This window comes from Natator depressus, chromosome 2, assembly GCF_965152275.1.
Source record: "Natator depressus isolate rNatDep1 chromosome 2, rNatDep2.hap1, whole genome shotgun sequence".
In the NCBI taxonomy this organism is placed as follows: Eukaryota; Metazoa; Chordata; order Testudines; family Cheloniidae; genus Natator; species Natator depressus.
The window spans coordinates 253004443-253026148 of record NC_134235.1 but is presented as its reverse complement, the minus strand read 5'-3'; the positions used below and the strand labels follow the sequence as shown (position 1 = coordinate 253026148).

Genomic DNA, 21706 nt, shown 5'->3' with positions numbered 1-21706 from the left:
CCTAGACCTCCCCCACTGCAACCTAAGACCACTGCTTCTTGTTCTGTCATCTGCCACCACTGAGAACAGCCGAGCTCCATCCTCTTTGGAACCCCCCTTCAGGTAGTTGAAGGCTGCTGTAAATTGCCCTGAAGCATTAAGCACCCCAGTGCAGTTATGAGCAGAGGTGCAAGAGGTGAAAGCATACAGGAAATGGTAGGACAGTGGAGTGGGCAAGGTGAGAATACATGGGACCTGCAGAGACACTGACAGGGAAGCCCCTAGGCTAGTAAAAAGCCACGGGAGGTGCCCCTACTGAGAACTGGCTGAAAGTGTGGATACATGCCTGTGTGGTGGGGTGGGCACGCCTCGCACTTGTCCAGGCAAGGGAAGGGCTGATTCCTTGCAAAAAGAACCAGGTGCCCACAAGCCACAAAGTCTGTATGGATATGACAGCCACCATCTCGGCTGGCACTCAGGGGACTACTGACTCGGGGACCGCTGGAGCTCAAAGCAGGAGCTGCTGCAGCTTGAGTGAAAGCTGTCCAACTGGGATTGGCACAGCTCCTTCCCTTTGTGGGTCAGGCACAGCTGGGGACTGTAACACACCCTCAGAAAGCTCTCTGGATCAAGAGGAAGGCCCCCGAACTGAAAGACGCAGAAAGGGCAGGATGGCCAGGCTTCCTTCCCCATCAAGGAGGGAGCATGAGCATTGCCCCCCCAAACTGGGTACATCACAGAGGTGACACACAGAGGGGGGGCACCCAGATTTCTCCCTTAGCCTGGCTTTCTCGCCGCAGAGGAACGTGGGGGGAGCAGGGCCAGCAGTGATGCCAGGTGCTCTGTGCCCGCTGGTCAGTTTCCCCTTCATGGGCTGCGAAACAGGAGGACAGGCAAGCAGTGCCCTAGGAGAGCCAGGTGGCTGAGCTGTTTCCCAAGCATCTGTGCAGTATGCAGCCCAGGTGAGTGACGGGGTGAATTACTTCTGGGGGAACTGGAATTCTGCACCTGGCTCAGCTGCTAGGCGGGGGAACGGGACTGGGGCCAGGTCAGACCCACTCCCAGGAACCTCCCCGGTTGCAGGAAGCTCTGCACTTCTCCCCTGCTTCCTGCCCCCATCTCTCCTCCACCACAGCCAGGAGGGGTCACTGTACTGGGAGCTTCCCCCAGCATCTGCCCAACCCCCTTGCATTCAGACCCTACACACACAAACCCAAAACCTTCCCCACTGACCCCCCACCAACCAGGACCCCTCTGTCAAGCCTCTTCCACACTTGAATCCCTACCCCACCAAGCCTCCCTCCCTGCATTCAGAAGCCTCCGCGCCGAGCATCACCCCGCACCCCTTGCCCCCCCACCCAATATAGAAGTCAAACTACAATATAGAAGTTTGTACTCAAAGGTATGAAATCTTTTCTCTAGGCTCGGAGCAGCTGCTAGAGAAGCCCTCAGATGACTGTAGACTTCAGTTACCCTTGGAGCTTTTAATTGGAGCTGAGAAATGCTGCAGGTCGGGTTAGAACACCTCCAGTGAGCGACAGAAGGATTAGCAAGCAGGAGTGCAGAGGCAAGGCTGTGCAAAGGGTAGTTCAAACAGTTCCAGTGGGGTCAGGCCCAGAAAGAGCCTTCTATTTTTAAAATTTTTTTACTGCTCTCTCTTTTCTTCCATCCTGAGGCCCGTCTCTGTAACTACTGCCTTCGTGTGACCTCGCCTTCATTGACCTCATCTGCATTCCTGAGCGGTGGCTCATTAGTTTCCCCTGAACTAGCGCTCTGAGTTTCACAGAGCTATTTTGGGGCTGGCCATTCACCTGATTTCCCCCCAGAGTTTCACAGAGATATTAGTGTGATCATTCACCCGCTACAGAATCTTTCCAAGCCTAGGAATTAATTTGTGAAGAGCTTGGTGGGCGAATTCTTTCAGTCAGCCATGATTTCCATCATGGATACCTACAAGCACAAGAGCAGAGCTCAACCAGGCCCATAAAAAAGAAGATTAAAAAAACATGCCAGTGGTTTATAAAGGTTCTTGAAACATGCAAAGGTTTGACCATGTTCCTGGTGAACAAGCCACAGATGGTTCTGCTACTCCCAGGTCTGAGCCTTCTTTAGTTAGTGAGGATGTTGGTTTGGGTTTGTCACACTTGCTGGGTGCTGAAGACTCTGCGTCCAGCACGGAGCTTGGCATTGACTTGTTGGATTCTGAAGTCTTTGATTCTGGGACAGAAAGTTGCCCGTTGGTTACTACTGCAACTGTTATGGAGGTGGACACTGGAAATGGTTTGACAATTGAAAGCACGGGGCAGAACGGTGCCTTTGACAAGGTATATCCAGCTACTTGGCTACAAGTGATGGATTCTGTTCACTGATTTTGGTGGGAAGTCCCATTGTTAATTTGGAACAAGACTTTTCACCAAGCAAACTCAAAGGAAGACAAGTATTAAAATTGTGGTTCTTTGGCAAACTCCTAACAGGGAGTTACGCCAGCTATCTTGGTTGTAGAATTCGACTCTTGCCTTCTTGTTCTGTTTCACTTCTTTGCTTTTCCAACCAAATTCCTCATCTTCCCTTGCAAACTGTAAAATTAGACAGTCTTAGGAATGTAATTATGGGGTTTCATTGAATTGTTTGCAAGGTATGAGAGTGTGCTGTGAGATCATCTTCAAGCTATTAAGGCCGGTGCTGCAAACGTGACATACCTCTCAAATGGAATACAAAGTGAATGTACAGGGAGGATCACAAGAAAAGTACAGCAGACTATTTTTGACAGGGTTAAGAAAGCTAATAACTTTTCTGTTATGTTTGTGTAACCCTTCTGCCAGGTGGAGCCAGCAGCAACCAGGGCTGGGTTCAATATCTGGGGCTTTCTTTTCAACAATACAACACAGAACCAGCTCAAGCCCCCACCCAGTAACCTGGGAAAATTACACACCACCCCTGGACGCCTCTGAGAGGCAATACTTCCCCTCTTGCAAGCACAGAGTCTGAGTGTAGAAAAGAAGCTTTTAATGACAGGAGGGAAGTCACCCAACTAATTAGGGAAAATGCCACAAGCGGGATTCGTAATCTTAAAACTGTGAACAGGGACCCCACCCCAGAGTGCGTGGGGAGGTGCCTTCCGCCTCATGTTCTTGAGTTCTACAACCAACAGTTCCTCTTCTGTGCCTCTCTCTGCTCCCTCACCAAACCCCACTCACAGTGGTTGTCCTTGATCCGCAAGGACCCAGGGTTCAGAGGTGCATCTGAGTGAGTTCACCTTCCATCCGGGGAAGACAGCACCTGGTTTGCTCTGCCATCTGAGCACTTGCTCTGGCTGGCCACCCAGCCAGTGGCTGTTCCTCTCTGCTGACTGCCTATCCAGCTGGAGATCCTCTCCGCTAGCCACCCCACCAACCGCTGTTCCTCTCCACTGGCTGCCCCACCAGCCGCGGTTCCTCTCCGCTGGCCGTCTCACCGGCCGCTTATTCTGCTCACCACTGTGCTAGCCGCTCGTTCGCCAGCCAACTGTCAGTCACCTTCTGCTGCCACCTCCGCACATCAGTCTCTTAGTGATTGTCAGCTCTTTGCAGATTGGGCAGAAACACTGCCCCACCACAGATTGCTTCAGCTCTCATTTGAGCACTTTAACTTAACAAAAGGCTCCTCACAAAGCCTATTTAGCTCAGTCTTTGAACAGTGGTGAGAAACAGGTTTAACCAGACCAGGGACCCTTAGAGAAAGTCTATACCTCCTGGCTGGGACATCTGTCCTGACCCCTCTTACTTTTACAGGAGTCTGGCATTCGAGCCCCTGGCTTAGTGAGTTCCTTTTAGCTGAGGGTGACCCCTCAATTGGGACAAGCTCAGCACAGGTCTGCTCCCCTTTAGTCATACAATGAAGATAACATTTCACTACCCCTGCATTCCATACTAAGGTGATTTGTAATCCAACACCAGCCAAAGCTGATCATTTGGAGCTACACAACTCCTGTCTGCTGTATATCCAAGCAGAGTAGGTGTGTTCTTATAAATACAGTTTGCTCCTGAAGTCTCTCCCACTCCCAAACTAGCTGTCAGGAGATAGTTCATTCAGATTCTGCTTACATCTGATTGCACTCCAGACCTCTCCTGAGCAGAACAAATGCCTTGGTGTTAAGGTATGATGAGGTTTCAAAAGACAGGCTGAAGATTGTTGAGAGCTTTGTTCATTTCACTGATACCCACACCGAAACATGCAACAAATGTGCTTGGGAGTAGAAACGGAGAATGCAGAGGATTGTACTGATTGGGACTTGTAAGAGGATAATTATTATTTTGGTTCCTTCCGTGCCCTATAACTGGGACCTGGAAATGGGGGAATAGTCACTGGTTCTGTCAGGCAGAGCACAGCAGCAGGAGCTGTGTAGCACTGCATGCTGGGAACTAGAAATGAAGGAACAAAGTTTCCCTTCTCTAGACTAGCTGAAGGAATATATGTCCAATCTCCATGCTTAGCAGAACTGCACAAATGTCCTTAATGGAGCTTCAAGTTCTGGACCCCATTCTGTCCCATTCTTTGCCATTGCCTGAAAGCGAGAAGGTTCGCACGAGAGCTGGACTGGATTCTGATGTTCTGTTTCACAGGAACTTCTGTAACTGGTTTTAATTGGTTTGAAATGGAATACCATTTTTTTTCTTCTAAACTGGCTGCAAAATGAAATTCTGGAAGGGAAAATTAGTGTTGGGTTGATCAAAATGTTTCTTTTTGGTAAAATCAAATCTTTAAAATGGGGGATAATGATACTGACCTAATTAATATATATTAATATTATAATAATTTAATATATAATATGCTATTATTGATTATATGAATAATTCATTATATTATCATATTTATATATAAGCGCCTAGATATTCTTTAATGCAATACTTACAGATGCACTTTGTGTTCTGTATCCTTGCTGTGGTACTTCCCTTGTGCTCTTTTTAAAATTCACAATAAGTAAAAATGTTTATCTCCTGTGCTCTCACTTGAAAATATCTGTCATCTCGAAAACCTGCCAAATCCTTAGCGATTAAATAAATAATACAACCTTATGTCAAACTGAAGCTACCCTGCACAGCTGCTGGCTCCTTGTGGTGTAGGATGTTTTTATTTATTTAACTGTTGTAAAGCAGGACTTGGGGAGATGTATTTAACAGCGGGTGCGGACAATGGAAGCGTGCGTTTGCACAGCCAGCCCGAATGCTGGCAAACAGCATGGGAATTCGGACCCGGCTCCTCTGCTGGTGGAAAATGCTGATTTCCACCAAATATCTGGCCTGGAATTCCCACGCGACCTGCCAGCGTTTGAGCTCACTGTTTGGTCAGCCATCAGAATCTGTAAACTGATGATGATTTACACCAGCCGGGAATCAGCCTTTAGAAAGTTTGACTCCCACGCTGCCTGTCCTGAAGCGCTGAAAGCATAAGCCTCTAGCAGGGCTGGCTGGAACAAGCTGAGGGTGGGTGAGAGCTGTTTTACTTCTGCCTTGGAATGAAACCAAGATGCTTAGAACTGATTTGTGAAAAAACATCCGAGAGGGAAACCCAACCCAGAATGGCCAATAGCCCAGTGGTTAGGACATGCACCTGCTTTGTAGCAGGGACTTGAACTTGGGTCTGCCACGGAGTGTTCTACCCACTGGGCTGGTGGCCATTCTCATCCCCTACTCCCCCAACCATCACCAGAAATTCCATCCTGGAGCTGAGAACCAGTTTCAACATATCGACATTTTCAGAAGAAAAAAGACTCTCGCTGACAAATTCCCAACCTGCTGTATCCTCGACAGAGTGAGCTAAAGGACTACCACCCCTAAATGGCAGAGGCCTGACTCCTGTCTGCCGAGGGTCAGGCCTACAGTGGCCATGTGTTATACACAGTGCGCTACACAATCAGACAGGCGTTCCAGCAATAGGCATTATTAACAGGTTTCACTGTTTCACTTCGACGGCTTAAGATGCTATTAGCCTGTGCCCGCCTACCACCCAGCTCATTAAAAAGTGACGTCCTCTTCAATTACTGCAGATTTCAGATGCAATTTGCTACCCCGTTAACCACCACCTAAGTGAGCAGTAAAATGCCATTAAAAGCCGGAGAAAACCCTAGAACCCGACTCTGCCATCAGCTTCACTGGCTGTCATTTTCCATCCAAAAAATACTTTGTCACTCTGCAACCCGAGTCACAGGAAAATTAATCAGCTCACCCTTCAATGTAACTCATATGCCGCGTGTAGCCACGCAGGAGCCATGTGATTATAGGGTCAATGGGTTCCCAGGGTCAGCAGAGTGCAGGCTGGCTTGGTCATTAGTGGCTGGGAAACTCATTAAAGTTTTATGCACGTTTAAAAATAAAAAACGCTTTTGCCTCTTACAGTTTGATGTGAGAACAGCCCAGCTCCCAGGCAATTATACTGATCAGAAACATTTTCTTCCTGCCACATGAATTAGCAGGTGGAGAAACTGGAGAAGCAAGTGTAGGCATCAGCCATATTAACCAGCTGGTGTATGTTTTTCAATGACATATGTTTAGTAATCGATGCGTAGTTGGCAGATACATTTAGTTTCTTTCCTTGGTTCTTTGCTACAGTTTCCCCTCAGGAGCTTGTTAAATTCTGATTTTTCTATGTTAAACATGGACAAGAACTAGAATAGAGATGACTGAGCCAGGCTGGTGCCTGCCTATCGTCTATCTATCTATGTATCTAAATTATTATAGCACAGCATCTGAGCTCTTTTAACATATTTATCCTCACCAGGCCGCTCCAAGGAAGGACAGCACTATTATCCCCATTTTGTGGATGGGCAACTGAGGCCCAGAGTGACTTAGGGCCAGATTTTCAAAGGCATTTAGGTACCCAAGGCTGGAGACAGGCAGCTAGTGGGATTATCAAAAGCACCTAGGTGCCTAACTTCCATTGATTTCAATTGGGTCAAGTCCCTGCTTCATCACAAATGTCGTATGTGACCGTGGGCAAGTCCAAACTCCAAGGCTAATGGCCTAACCCCTGGACCATCCTTTCTCTTAATGCAAACCTAGTGGGACTTATGGGAGCCCAGTCAGTGGTGCAAAAGTTGACTTCTGCAGACCTGTTGCCGGTCTTTAGCCAGACCTTCAAATGATAGAAAGTGACTTACTGACGCCAATGGTGCTATGTTTCTTTTCACCAGCTGAGGAGCTGGCCCCAGTCTTTGTGAATATATGTTTAACCCTTCTGCCAGGTGGAGCCGGCAGCAACCAGGGCCAGGTTCAATATCTAGGGGTTCCTTTTCAACAATACAACACAGAACCAGCTCAAGCCCCCACCCAGTAACCTGGGAAAATTGCACACCACCCCTGGGCGCCTCTGAGAGGCAATACTTCCCCTCTCTCGAGCACAGAGTCTGAGTGTAGAAAAGACACTTTTAATGAAAGGAGGGAAATCACCTGACTAATTAGGGAAAATGCCACAGGTAGGATTCATAAACCAAACACTGTGAGCAGGACACCCACCCAGAGTGCATGGGGCAGAGTCTTCTGCCTCACGTTCTTGAGTTCTACAACCAAAAGGTCCTTTTCTGTGCCCACCTCTGCTCCTTCACCATACCCCACTCACAGTGGCTGTCCTTGGTCCATGAAGACCCAGGGTTCAGACGTGCATCTGTGAGTTCACCTCCCACCCAGAGAAGAAGGCCCCTGGCTTGCTCCGCCGTCTGAGCACTTGCTCTGGCTGGCCGCCCAGGTAGTCACTGTTCCTCTCTGCTGGCTGCCCCACCAGCCGCTGTTCCTCCCTGCCTGGCCGCCCTGCCAGCCTCTACCCCTCTCCTCCTGGCCGCCCCCCCAGCCGCTGCTCCTCCCCACCTGGCTGCCCCCTCAGCCACTGCTCCTCCCCACCTGGCTGCCCTGCCGGCCTCTGCTCCTCCCCATCTGGCCACCCCGCCAGCTGCTGCTCCTGTCCTCCTGGCTGGCCCGCCAACTGCTGCTCCTCCCGGCCTGGCCGTCCCACCAGCCTCTGCTCCTCGCTTCCTAGCTGCTCCGCCAACTGCTGCTCTGCTCATCCTGGCCATCCTGCCAGCCCCTGCTCCTCACCTTCTGGCCGTCCAGCCAGCCGCTGCTCCTCCCCGCCTGGCTGCTCCGCCAGCCGCTGCTGGCTTAAATCCATTACCAACATGGGATCCTGTCCCGCAATCTGATCTGATTTGCTCTTCATGGCTGCATGAAGCCACAGTGAAGACAGTGGGAAAGCATGGAGGCACAGGGGGTCTGAAGCACATAGATTGTGGGATCAAGACCCAAGGCCATTACTTTAACCAAGAGGACAAAGGCTCTCTATCCCATTGCCAGCCCCTGAGCTGTCCAGTCAGCAGTAAATGTGTTGCTGGGAAGCACACACTGAGAGCAGAGAGGGTCACCATATCTTTTATTAAGGGACTTTCAGCAGACAAAACGACGTGGCAGAAAGACTCAGTCAAACTTTCTAAAGGCTGATTCCCAGCTGGTGTAAATCATCATCAGTTTACAGATTCTGATGGCTGACCAAACAGTGACTGGACTTGATTCAACATTCTATGGGAAGCCAGTGCAGAGAGTGGAGGACTGGTTTCATCTCCCCTCAAAGCCATTTGACTGGGGAGCCCCATCTATGGAGGCCTGTATCGCTCAAGTCTAGAGAGAGACCCCTTCTTTCCTGTCTATCTTTCAGTTTAGATTACTAGATTTAAGGCTTGATTTTTTTAATGGGGCCTGCCCTTTTGCAGGAGCAATTTTGTGCGTTCAGTTAATTGTGAATGGCACCATTTATACACCTAACCAACTGACTGTGTCCTCAGATCAGGTTGTTAGAGTCTCAGCATCTGCAGAGGTGCAGAGTTGGATCTGCAGGAAATGGATGTGTGAATTGACTATAAGGCCCTGCACTGGATCTTAACCTGTGGTCGCTGTTGGTGTGAGCGGGAAGTCGGTAATGATGACCAAAGGGAGGGCAGGAACGAGTGAAATCCTGGCTCCATGGAAGTGAGTGGCAGGTCCTGTGTTCTAATCCTGAATCTGCTGCTCAGATGTCATTTAATAGCTCAGCTGCAGTTTCTCCCTGTGTCAAATGGGAATGATAATACTTCTCTGCCTCAGCAGGGGTGTTGGGAGAATTCATTCATCCGTGCTGAAGCTCTCTTGAACATACAAACCCAGTATCAGTTCTAAATGCTAATGGCAGAGTGTGAAGTCTACGTCTTTTGTGTATATAATAGTTTCTCCTTGTATCTTTCACAGTTTGATGGCATTTAGGTAATAATAGAAGAGTCCTGCTAATTTAAACACCTATGATTTCTATGGCTCTTAACGGAGATGTGCAGTATGTAGCCTTGGGAAACAATTATCTGTCTTCCATTGCAAAGGTTAATTCTAGGCCTGTATGAGGATCATAGTACTCTGTACATTTCTTCCATTCTTTCTTAGCCATCAGAGTTGAAAACGACTTACTAAGTCATCTAAGTCTATCTGGCTGCCAATGAATGTTTGTTCCCTACAGTACATTTTCTAATGATTTATCCCACATGCTTTTAAGTATCTGAAGCAATGAGGCTTCCAGCACTTCCCTCTTCTCTCAGTGTAAAATGGATTGGTGCATTTACTTTTGTCATCCAAAACAGCTCTGCAGACAGAAAATACTGTCCTTAAAACGACTGGCACGGAAGAGAAGGAGGAAAAAAGTCAATTCCAGTTGATTTGCTTGCTGATATAGCTCTTGTATGGAGAAGGCAACATAATGGGTAATATTTTCATAAGTGACTTAGGAGCCTAAATCCCATTGAAAATTTTACCTGATGAGACTAATGAGTCAGCACAGCAATACCTAAAGTGTAGTTTGTTCTGTGTTTGTACTGCATTTAGCACACTGGGCTCTGATCCATGACTGGGGAACCGTGGTGCTACCTATGCAGAAGAATCAATAATCCCCCATGTGTATGTATCCATCTGCCTCTTGTCTTATATTTAGAGTGTTAGTACCATGCGTCAAGGACCATCTTTTTTGTTCTGTGTTTGTACAGCACCTTGCACAATGGGGTCCTGGCTCCTAAATAATAAAATAATAAGTGCCATTATTTTGCTTTCACAAGTAAGGGAGCTGAAAGTGTGACTCGACTTTACTACAAAAGTGTTGAGCATAGGAAAATGTGTCACTGTTGCATGGCAGGGGAGTGCACTTGCTGACTCCTGCTGCCGCGACCAGGTAGCCCACTCAGGGATGCCAGGATTGGGAAGACTACTGCTTTGTGTGAGCACACAGTCCAACTCCCATTTGAACCCTCTCTAAGCACTGTAATTGCCTTTTAACTTTGGCTGCCCCTCAAGTTGTTACAATGGTTCTTAAAAGCCAAAGCTCTCGGTAGCTATTACTCTCGGCGACATGGTGGCAGGAAATAAATCAATGGAGACACAGCAGTCCGACCAATCGGTGGCTGGCACAAACAGAACACTGCAAGAGTACATTCACTTAAAGCTGCACTTTATTTTGTCTCAAGCATTTGCACACATCTGCAACTGGTTAGTAAAACACCCCCAAAATCAATAATGATCGAAGTCTGGAGTGGTTTTCAAGTGGTACAACAACAGTCGTCCAATTGGCCAGTCTTTCAGCTGCTGTTGGGGACCCTAAAATATGTCCATGAAGTGTTCCTGAAGTACACTCCATACTACTCCCCCTTTTTAAGAACATAAAAACATCCATATTGGGTCAGACCAAAGGTCCATCTAGCCCAGTATCCTGTCCTCTGACAGTGGCCAGTGCCAGGTGCCCCAGAGGGAATGAACAGAACAGGTGATCAGCATTGATCCATCACCTGTCGCCCATTCCCAGCTTCTGGCAAACAGAGGCTAGGGGCACCATCCCTGCCTATCCTGACTAATAGCCATTGATGTGCCTATCCTCCATCAATTTATCTAGTTCTTTTTTGAATCCTGTTATAGTCTTGACCTTCACAACATCCTCTGGCAAGGAGTTCCATGGGTTGACTGTGCGTTGTGTGAAAAAATACTTCCTTTTTTTTTGTTTTAAAGCTGCTGCCCATTAATTTCATTTGGTGACCCCTAGTTCTTGTGTTATGAGAAGGAGTAAATAACACTTCTTTATTTACTTTCTCCACACCCATCATGATTTTACAGACCTCTATCATGTCCCCCCCAGTCATCTCTTTTCCAAGCTGAAAAGTCCCAGTCTTATTAATCTCTCCTCATATGGCAGCCATTCTATACCCCTAATCATTTTTGTTGCCCTTTTCTGAACCTTTTCCAATTCCAATATATCTTTTTTGAGATGGGGCAACCACATCTGCATGCAGTATTCAAGATGTGGGCATACCATCGATTTATATAGAGGCAATATGATATTTTCTGTCTTATCTATCCCTTTCTTAATGATTCCCAACATTCTGTTCGCTTTTTTGACTGACGCTGCCCATTGAGTGGGTATTTTCAGAGAACTATCCACAATGACTCCAAGATCTCTTTCTTGAGTGATAACAGCTAATTTAGACCCGATTATTTTATGTGTATAGTTGGGATTATGTTTTCCAATGTGCAATACTTTGCATTTATCAACATTGAATTTCATCTGCCATTTTGTTGCTCAGTCACCCCATTTTGAGATATCCTTTTGTAGTCCTTCGCTGTCTGCCTGGGACTTAACTATCTTGAGCAATTTTGTATCGTTTGCAAATTTTGTCACCTCACAGTTTACCCCTTTTTCCAGATCATTTATGAATATATTGAATAGTACTGGGCCCAGTGTAGACCCATGGGGGACACCACTATTTACCTCTCTCCATTCTGAAAACTGACCATTTATTCCTACCCTTTGTTTCCTATCTTTTAACCAGTTATCGATCTATTAAAGGACCTTACTTTGCTTAATAGCCTTTGGTAAGGGACCTTGTCAAAGGCTTTCTGAAAATCTAAGTACACTATATCCACTTAACCCCCCTTGTCCACATGCTTGTTGACCCCCTCAAAGAATTCTAGTAGATTAGTGACGCATGACTTCCCTTTACAAAAACCATGTTGAGCATTCCCCAACATATCATGCTCATCTATGTGTCTGACAATTTTGTTTTTTACTATAGTTTCAACCAGTTTGCCTGGTACTGAAGGCCAGCCTACCAGCCTGTAATTGCCAGGATCACCTCTGGAGCCCTGTTTAAAAATTGGTGTGACATTAGCGATCCTCCAGTCATCTGGCACAGAAGCTGATTTAAATGATAGGTTACAGACTACAGTTAGTAGTTCTACAGTTTCACATCTGAGTTCCTTCAGAACTCTGGGGTGAATGCCGTCTGGTCCTGGTGACTTATTACTGTTTAGTTTATCAATCTGTTCCAAAAACTCCTCTAATGACACCTCAATCTGGGACAAGTCCTCAGATTTGTCACCTGAAAAGAATGGCTCAGGTTTGGGAATCTCCCTCACTTTCTCAGCCATGAAGACTGATGCAAAGAATTCATTTAGTTTCTCAGCAATGGCCTTATTGTCCTTGAGTGCTCTTGTAGCATCTTGGCCCCACTGGTTGTTTAGCAGGCTTCCAGCTTCTGATGTACTTTAAAAAAAATTGCTATTACTTTTTGAGTCTTTGGCTAGCTGTTCTTCAAATTCTTTTTTGCCCTTCCTAATTGTATTTTTACACTGCATTTGCCAGAGTTTATGCTCCTTTCTATTTTCCTCACTAGGATTTCACTTCCACTTTTTAAAGGAGGTCTTTTTGTATCTCACTGCTTCTTTTACTTTGTTGTTTAGCCACGGTGGTGCTTTTTTGGTTCTCTTGCTGTGTTTTTTAATTTGGGGTATACATTTAAGTTGAGCCTCTATTATGGTGGCTTTAAAAAGTTTCCATGCAGCTTGCAGGGATTTTACTTTTGGAGCTTTTCATTTCTGTTTAACTAACCTCATTTTTCTGTAGTTCCCCTTTCTGAAATTAAATGCTACAGTGTTGGGCCGCTGTGGTATTTTCCCCGTCACAGGGATGTTAAAGTTAATTATAGGTTTCAGAGTAACAGCCGGGTTAGTCTGTATTTGCAAAAAGAAAAGGAGTACTTGTGGCACCGTAGAGACTAACCAATTTATTTGAGCATTATTTGAGTTAATTATATTATGGTCACTATTACCAAGCGGTCCAGCTATATTCACCTCTTGGACCAGATCCTGTGCTCCACTTAGGACTGAATCAAGAATTGATTCAGGTTAGTGTAATAATAACGTGTAAATCAAAAAAAGAACTTGTTAAGCAAGCCATTTCAAAGTTAAGCAAGTTCCAAAGGTTAAGCAAGAAGTTTTTCTTAAACCATGAATTAGATAGATGAGGGGGTTTTATTTGGGGGCGGGTTGTTTTTTGTGGGGGTATTTTTTTGGTTGGTTGGTTGGTTGTGTGTTTTTCCAGAACTTGCATGTTTTGAGGGCCCTGACAAACACATCCCAAAGGGCAAATACGGGTAAGCATCCTGTTTTATCAGGAAGGACAGAGGGTCAGGCTCCCCTCCCGCTGCCCCCCCCCCCCTCTGGCTGCTTACTTAGTTATGCTAAGGCCTTTGTAGAGCCTTCTAAGACCTCCTGACTTAGCTGCTTTTGGCAATAAGCATGATAATTGCTATTCTGATTATTGGTAGTGGTCCACGCATTTTGCTGCTCTGCCAAGATATCTCTGGACAAAGTCTCCCACACGACCACATAAGAACAACGGTGGCTAAAGTTGTTGTGACTCCAGACTCCTCTGGCAGTTTTATATAATGGACGGCAGGACGTCATTCCATGTTATATGGCAACATTTTCCTTCCTGAAAACCATTTTACTCCATTCGGGTGAAGCTTGATTTTTCTCTTCACAACAGCAGCACTTCACCAATGACTAGCATGAGCTCTGCAATAATGTATTTTACGTATTCAGCACCCACTTTATCAAGTATTTCCGCTTTCCTTTCTTTAGACTGAATGGCCGGTTTCAAGAAATAATGACAATCTCCAAGAGCAGATAATAAGAAGCTTCATTAACCAGGTACCCTCTCAGAGTTACAATACACGGCTTTTGTCATTCTGAATAAGACTAAGTCTTTGAGAAAGACAATGGAATATTGAGGTTATTCAAACGACTGACTTCAAAATGGATGCTCCCCATTAACTGATAATTAATTACATTTTACTGGTAAAAAAAAAAAAAGTTCATTTCTACCATCAACCCTTAATTGAAACTCTAGGTAGATTAACCTGATGAGATCTGAATTGCAAATATAGGGCTAGAGAATGGATGCCCTTGTCTTAGGGCTTGTCTACACTGGAAATTTACACCACTGCAATTTTCTCGCTCAGGGGGTGAAAAAACACCCACCGTAGCTCAGCAAGTTGCAGCGATGTAAAGCGCCAGTGTAGACAGTGCACCAGCGCTGGGAGCTACACCCCTCGTGTAGACTTAGGGCATGGCTACACTTGCGAGTTAGCGCGCATTAACGCAGCCCAGTGCACTCTAACTCACGATGCATCCACACTGGCAAGGCATGTAGAGCACTGCTGGTACTCTGCCTCGGCGAGTGGAATAACATTTGATGCGCCCCCAGGCGTGGAGTGCTCTCAGTGACTCTTTCCAGGTGACCATGTGACAGATTTTTTGTTACCAATCTGCCTGGGCCACAGTTGACCAGGCTGGGGCCACAGGATCTTTTTTGGGGAGGAGATGACGAGGCACATCAAGTGTCTACATTTTAAAGCTTTATCGATCAAATAATAAAATAACAGCAGAGAGTGCTGGGAACGCTCCCACATCACTCAGGGGAAGAAAGAAAGCCTTAATGCCCCAAGCCCTATCTCACTTTCATACTCACGTACGCTACCCAAGGCTGGCCAGGCCTTGGTGTAACGTAAGTCCAAACTGGCTTGCTGTGGCCTTCTCAGTTTCCCAAAACATCCTGGCTCTGGAGACTTTGTTTTCCCTTCTATTGTCCTTCGCTGTAATGGCTCCAGCTCTCACTGTTCCTGCTGTTATCTTTGCAGTTCTGCTCCACTTAGTTTTTCTCTTCTTACGGCTGGTGGGGGGGTTGGACTTTCCCCCTTCTGTCTTGGCAGGTAGCCACTGGCCTTGGGCTGAAGTTAGCTTCTTGTCTTTGGACTGAGCTTGTTAGCTGCAGTGTTGAGTTAACCCATTCTCTGCTCTCTTCTTTCTCTCCCCCCCTTCTCGGGCTCTCGTAAAGGAAACTTCCACTCACACACTTTTAGCCCTCCCCAAAATGCTTTGCGATGCTTGCAACAGTGTTAGCCACATACAGGGCTGATCTGCCTTCCCTGGAGACTCCCTGGGGGGGGGGGCATTGAGGTGTGACAACCATGCCTCCACACGCCAGGCGATCCCGAGTATGAAGCAATGGCAAGGTGCTGGACCTCATCAGTGTTTGGGAGGAGGAAGCTGTCCAGTCCCAGCTGTGCTCCAGCCGTAGGAATTATGATACCTTCGGGCAGACATCAAGGGACATGATGGAAAGGGGCCATGACCAACATGCACTGCAGTGCAGGGTTAAAGTGAAGGAGCTGTGGAATGCCTACCACAAAGCCTGCGAGGCAAACCGTCGCTCCGGTGCTGCCCCCGCGACCTGCTGTTTTTACAAAGAGCTGGACACGATACTTGGGGGTGACCCCACCTCCACTCCGAGTACCACCATGGACACCTCAGAGCACGGTCCAACAAGGCAGAAGGAAGAGGAGGAGGAGGAGGAGCAAAGTGGGAGCGAGGGTGCTGAGGCGGAGGAAGACACCCCGGAATCCCTAGATGCATGCAGCCAGGAGCTGTTCTCAAGCCAGGAGGAAGGTAGCCAATCACGGCGGCCGGTGCTTGGGGAAGGACAAACACCAGAGGAGGTTCCCGGTAAGCGGCTTTTATTTTGGGAAGGAAGTTATTCGGTGCGGGCTCTTGGGGCGAGGAGGGTTAGGGCTGCATGCATGCCTAGATGTGGAATAGGGCATTAATGTGTTCTCTCACATCGCGGTAATCGGCTTCAGTGATCTCTTCAAAGGTCTCAGCCAGAACCTGGGCAATGCTCTTGCGCAGGTTTCTCGGGAGAGCCACTGTGGTCCTTGTCCCAGTCAGGCTAACTTGTCCACGCCACTGTGCCGTGAGGGGCAGGGGGACCATTGCTGCACACAGGCAAGCTGCATATGGGCCAGGGCGGAAGCCACATTGCAGTAAAAGACCCTCCCTTGCTTCCCAGGTCACCCTCAGCAGCGAGGTATCTTCCAGGACAAACTCCTGTGGAAAATGTGGGGACAGTGTTCAGTATAGGGGCCCCCTGCTGCTGTTGGCTCTCCCCAAGGCACAGAAACCCAGAGGACAGTACAGCCATGAAAGAATCAGTCCCCTTTGACCCTGTGCTTACTCACCATTTTGGGGCTCCCATGGGTTATGTGCGCTCGCTTTGGGGCAGGCAAATTATGCTATTGTGTAGACTGTGCTTGCTCTTAAGTATGGGGGAATCATTGCTCTGTCTGGTGTGAACAATGCTACCTCTGTTAAGTGTTGCGTTTTGCCTTTACAGATGCAACCTTGAGATCTAAGCCGTTCGTGTTATCACTGGCCGAGAGGCTGCAAAGAATCAGGAAGAGGCCACGTAGAAGCAAAGAGGACATGCTGCATGAAGTCATGCAGCTCTCCCTTAATGAAAATCAAAAAGTGCAGGAGTGGCAGGAGAGTGAAAGGAGGGTCCGCCAGCAGAATGCGGATCGCCGGCACCAAAGCACGGAGCGGCTGATAAGCATCATGGAGCGCCAAGCGGACTCGATCCAGGCGCTCGTAGCCATGCAGGCGGAGCGCTACCGCCCCCCCCTGCCCTGCAGCCCTTGTCCCAAAACTCTTTCCCTTGTGCCCCCATGTCACCTCCAACCCATTTTCCCCAACATCCGGGTTCTTATCGCCACCAGCTGCCTCCAACACCTGTAGCTTCACCACCCAGCCCTGAAAACTACGACCCTGACCCACTGCACTCAACCCCCATCACCATGCAGTGTAGCCACCCTGAAGTGCAGCACTCATTGCACAGCACTCCAGAAGGAAAGCTGAGTATGATAACAGGACATACGCAAACCCGTGATTGTACCATTCCCACCCCACCCCCTTGCCCTTTGCGTTTCCCAAGCAGTTGTGTTTCTTTTCAATAAATCCATTTTCTTTTCATTAAATGGATTTTTTTTGCTTTGAAAGCATGCTTTAGTATTGCATAGTGTAAAATATACCTTAGCCCAGGAAAGCAACAGGCACTGCAAGTCAGTGTATCATACGTAGCAAACACAGATTCCTGCTAACATTGGAACCACTGCACTTCACTCCCGTGCAGGACACCAGACGTTACTGGTGGCTTTCACCCTCAGATTGCTCCCTCAAGGCATCCCGAATCCTTGCAGCCCCGCACTGGGCCCCTCTAATAGCCCTGCTCTCTGGCTATTCAAATTCAGCCTCCAGATGTTGAACCTCTGAGTTCCATGCCTGAGTGAATCTTTCACCCTTCCCTTCACAAATGTTACGGAGGGTACAGCACGCGGATATAACCGCGGGGATGCTGTTATCGGCCAGGTCCAGCTTCCCATACAGAGCGCACCAGCGGCCCTCTAAATGGCCAAAAGCACACTCCACAGTCATTCTGCACTGGCTCAGCCTGTTGTTGAACTACTCCTTGCTGCTGTCAAGGCTCCCGGTGTAGGGTTTCATGAGCCACGGCATTAAAGGGTAAGCGGGGTCTGCAAGGATCACAATGGGCATTTCGACTTCCCCTATGGTGATCTTCTGGTCTGGGAAAAAAGTCCCGGCTTGCAGCTTCCTGAACAGGCCAGTGTTCCAAAAGATGCATGCGTCATGCACCTTTCTGGGCCAGCCTGCGTTAATGTCAATGAAATGCCCATGGTGATTCACAAGCGCCTGGAGAACCATAGAGAAATAGCCCTTCCGATTAACATACTCGGAGGCTAGGTGGGCTGGTGCCAGAATTGGAATATGTGTGCCATCTATCGTCCCTCCGCAGTTAGGGAAACCCATTTGTGCAAAGCCAGCCACAATGACATGCCCATTACCCAGAGTCCCGGTTCTTCGAGCAGGATGCGATTAACGGCCCTGCAAACTTGCATCAACACGATTCCAACGGTCGACTTTCCCACTCCAAACTGGTTAGCGACCGATCGGTAGCTGTCTGGAGTTGTCAGCTTCCAGATTGCAATAGCCACCCGCTTCTCCACCATCAGGGCAGCTCTCAACCTCATGTCCTTGCACCTCAGGGTTGGGGCGAGCTCCTCACACAGTCCCATGAAAGTGGCTTTTCTCATCCGAAAGTTCTGCCGCCACCACTCGTCATCCCAGACTTGCATGACGATGTGATCCCACCCCTCAGTGCTTGTTTCCCGAGTCCAAAAGCACCATTCCACGGCAGTGAGCATGTCTGTGAATGCCACAAGCAATCTTGTGTTGTATGCATTACTCGCGTCAATATCATCATCGGAATCCTCACTGTCACTTTGGATCTTAAGGAGTAGCTCGCCTGCCAAACGTGACGTGCTGGCGAGACTCGTCAGCAGACTCCTCAGCAGTTCGGGCTCCATTCCCGCAGACCGAAAGGAAAGACAGAGCGCGCAGTACAAAAAACGTTGAAAGATGGCGCCAATTGTGGATGGAAGCAGGGGGATTGCTGGGATGCGAACCGATGCATCACGGGGCATTGGGACAGGACCCAGAATGCCCCGCACCACCACCACCCCTGCACCCTTCCCACAAGCCACAGCACCTGAATGGGAAGAGGGGCTCTGTGGGATAGCTGCCCACAATGCACTGCTCCCAATGCCGCTGCAAGTGCCGCAAATGTGGACACGCCAGTGCGCTTGCAGCTGCCAGTGTGGACAGACGGCAGCGCTTTCCCTGCTGTGCTCTACAAAGGCTGGTTTAACTCAAAGCGCTTTACATTTGCAAGTGTAGCCAGGCCCTAGCCCTTAGTGATAGACTCAAGGAGTTCTAGTTATTTAGCTTAACAAAGAGAATGTTAAGGGGTGGCTTGATTATAGTCTCTGTGTACTTAAATGGGGAACAAATATTTGATAATGAGCTCTTCAATCTAGCAAAGAAACGTCTAACATGATCCAATGGCTGGAAGCTGAAGCTAGCCAAATTCAGACTGGAAATAAGGCATGAATTTTTATCAGTGAGAGTAATTAGCCATTGGAACAACTTAACAAGGGTCGTGGTTGATTCCCCATCACAGACAATTTTAAAACCAAGATTGGATGATTTTCAAGTGCCCTCTTAGAAATCAATGGCTATTAGACAGGAGGGCAGGAATGGTGTCCCTATTCTCTATTTGCCAGAAGCTGGGAATGGGCAGCAGAGGATGGATCACTTGGTGATTACTTGTTCTGTTCATTCTCTCTGGGGCACCTGGTGTTGGCCACTGTCGGAAGACAGGATACTGGGTGAGATGGACCTTTGGTCTGGCCCAATATGGCCATTCTTATGTTTTATGTTCTAAAGTATATGTGCTAGGAATTATTTTGAGGAAGTTCTATGCCCTGTGTCATAGAGGAGGTCAGACTAGATGATCACAATGGCCCCTTCTGGTCTTGGATTCTATGAAACTATGAATCTACTCACCTAAACAGGGAACTAAATTTCCTATTTCTAAGTCACTGACAATGCAGAAGAAAATGATCTTGAATGCTTATGGATCAATGTCCTTAAGCAAAAGTAAAAGATGGAGTGCTACCAAATCACACTAGGGAACAAGATGATTGGATATTAGGAAAAACTTTTTCACTCAGGGGGTGGTGAAGCACTGGAATGGGTTACCTAGGGGGGTGGTGGAATCTCCTTCCTTAGAGGTTTTTAAGGTCAGGCTTGACAAAGCCCTGACTGGGATGATTTAGTTGGGGATTGGTCCTGCTTTGAGCAGGGGGTTAAACTAGATACCTCCTGAGGTCCCTTCCAACCCTGATATTCTATGATTCTATGACTAGCTCCTTAAGCACCTATCTATAATGTTTACAGGGGGAAAGATCATGGGGGACTTCAATGTGAATAACATATGCTGGAGGTTGTGTGCTTCCAGTTCTAAAACATCCTCGGAATTCCTAAATATTATTGATGACAACTTCATAACTCAAAAAGGGTTGTTACCTGCTAGGATGTTACCTGCTAAGCTGAGTTTAGCTCTGCCACAAAAGCTTTAGATCTCCAGGGCTACTGCAGTGATCACCAAGCACAAAATTTTACAAAGACTGGAAGAGCAGGTTTACACTTCAACTAGAGCAGTGGTATTTGGGCCTGTGTGAGTTAGCAGCTGGAAAATAGCTTATCGCCAGAGAGATCAATCACATGAATTTGCAGAAATTTGGACCCCATTTCTAGATACATTTGGATAGAAAAAAGTTGAGAGTGCTCAAAGAATGCCAGACCTCCACTCCACCTAATCCTGCCTTGTTTTCCCTCTCAGCCCCCCTGGGTCCCCTCCTTCCCTCCTCTCCCTATCCATGTACCTCTTTCCTATTTTTTACAGTCGCCCCCATCCTATCATGGTATTTCTGTGCAGTACTGTCTGTTCTCGCCACTTTGGCGAGCTGTAAAGCACAATTGTATGATTCTACTGGTGAGTTCTGAAGCATGTAGTATTTGGAAACATATACAAGCTATGTGTTGTTCACCTTTTAGTACTTTTTTTTAAATAAAAATCAATTAAAAATTAACCAAAAAAAGGGGGAAATGGCATGATCTGTAATTTTAGGCCTGTCAGTCTGACATCAATCCTGGGCAAAATAATGGAATGGCTGATATGGGACTTGGTCAGGGGAGTTTGCTTTCTGTGTTTTGACATCCCATGATGGCAATTTGTGTTTTAAGGGTTTAAAAAGCTTTAACTTTTTGAATCTCCGTGTCTACTGTCACTAAATAAGTAGCTGACCCTCTCCATTGTCTGACTGGTCCCCATAATGTCCCACAATTGTGAACATTTTGATTGATAAAATTCGAAAAAATGCTTAATCCATAGTTTTGTGCAAATGAGAAAATCAGTAAAAATAAAAAATGCTTAAAATAAACATCAATATTATCGGTCAAAATGATAAAAATATAAACATTGAATTCTGCCAGACCTATTTATTTTCTTCCCTTCATTTCCTAATGAAGATTTCTATAGCCCAGAAAGAGACTGTGGCTGGGTAAATGTTCTATGGAGTTGTTTCTTATTCCACATTGGTGCTGACTAAGGACATGTCTATACTACAACCTTATGTCATTCCCTGGGGGGGGGGGAAGCTGCCCGGGGCTTCTTGCCCCCTGCTGGGAGTGAGGGAAGCTGCCCAGAGTTCTCACCTTCCCGCTTCCAGCTGAGAGCCTGGGGGGCGGGGGGCAGCCAGACCCCTGGCAGGGACATCTACGCCCAGAGTCCAGTCAGCTGCCGTGCTCCCGGCAGGGAACCGATAACCCCTGGGGGCGGGCAGCCAAGCTCCCAAAGGGGAGATCAACGCACAGTCTGGTTGGCTGCCATGCTCCCAAGAAGGAGCGGGGATCCAAGAGCCAGGAGTGCAGCTGGGCTCCCAGCCATAAGCCTTGGTGCAGCTTGGCTCCCAGTGGGGAGCTTGGGTGGCAGCACAAGCCAGGAGCGTGGGTGGCAGCCCAGCTTGGAATGGAGCATTGAGAAAGCCCAGCTGGGAGCCAGGCACCTTGATTACTTGTCAATTCCAATTTGAAATTGACAAGCCAGCTAA

The 21706-nt window shown here is 47.5% G+C and overlaps 1 protein-coding gene and 1 long non-coding RNA gene across 2 annotated transcripts in view; one reads left to right on the top strand and one right to left on the bottom strand.

Annotated features, from left to right (window-relative positions):
* The window catches only part of LOC141983342 (uncharacterized), a 127589-nt gene that overhangs the window by 26596 nt on the left and 79287 nt on the right, over positions 1-21706 (bottom strand). The window lies entirely within an intron of this gene.
* LOC141981807 (uncharacterized) lies at positions 15316-16960 on the top strand. The gene is made up of 2 exons (XM_074943439.1): positions 15316-15845; positions 16513-16960. Exons 1-2 carry the CDS (start codon positions 15455-15457, stop codon positions 16911-16913), a joined length of 792 nt encoding a protein of 263 aa, XP_074799540.1. The 5' UTR covers positions 15316-15454; the 3' UTR covers positions 16914-16960.

Bases quoted from the DNA above. Each gene is read 5' to 3' on its own strand.
- LOC141981807 (XM_074943439.1), top strand. From the start codon at position 15,455: ATGATGGAAAGGGGCCATGACCAACATGCACTGCAGTGCAGGGTTAAA. The intron at 15,846-16,512 runs GTAAGCGGCTTT...TTGCCTTTACAG, and splicing joins AACACCAGAGGAGGTTCCCG to ATGCAACCTTGAGATCTAAG.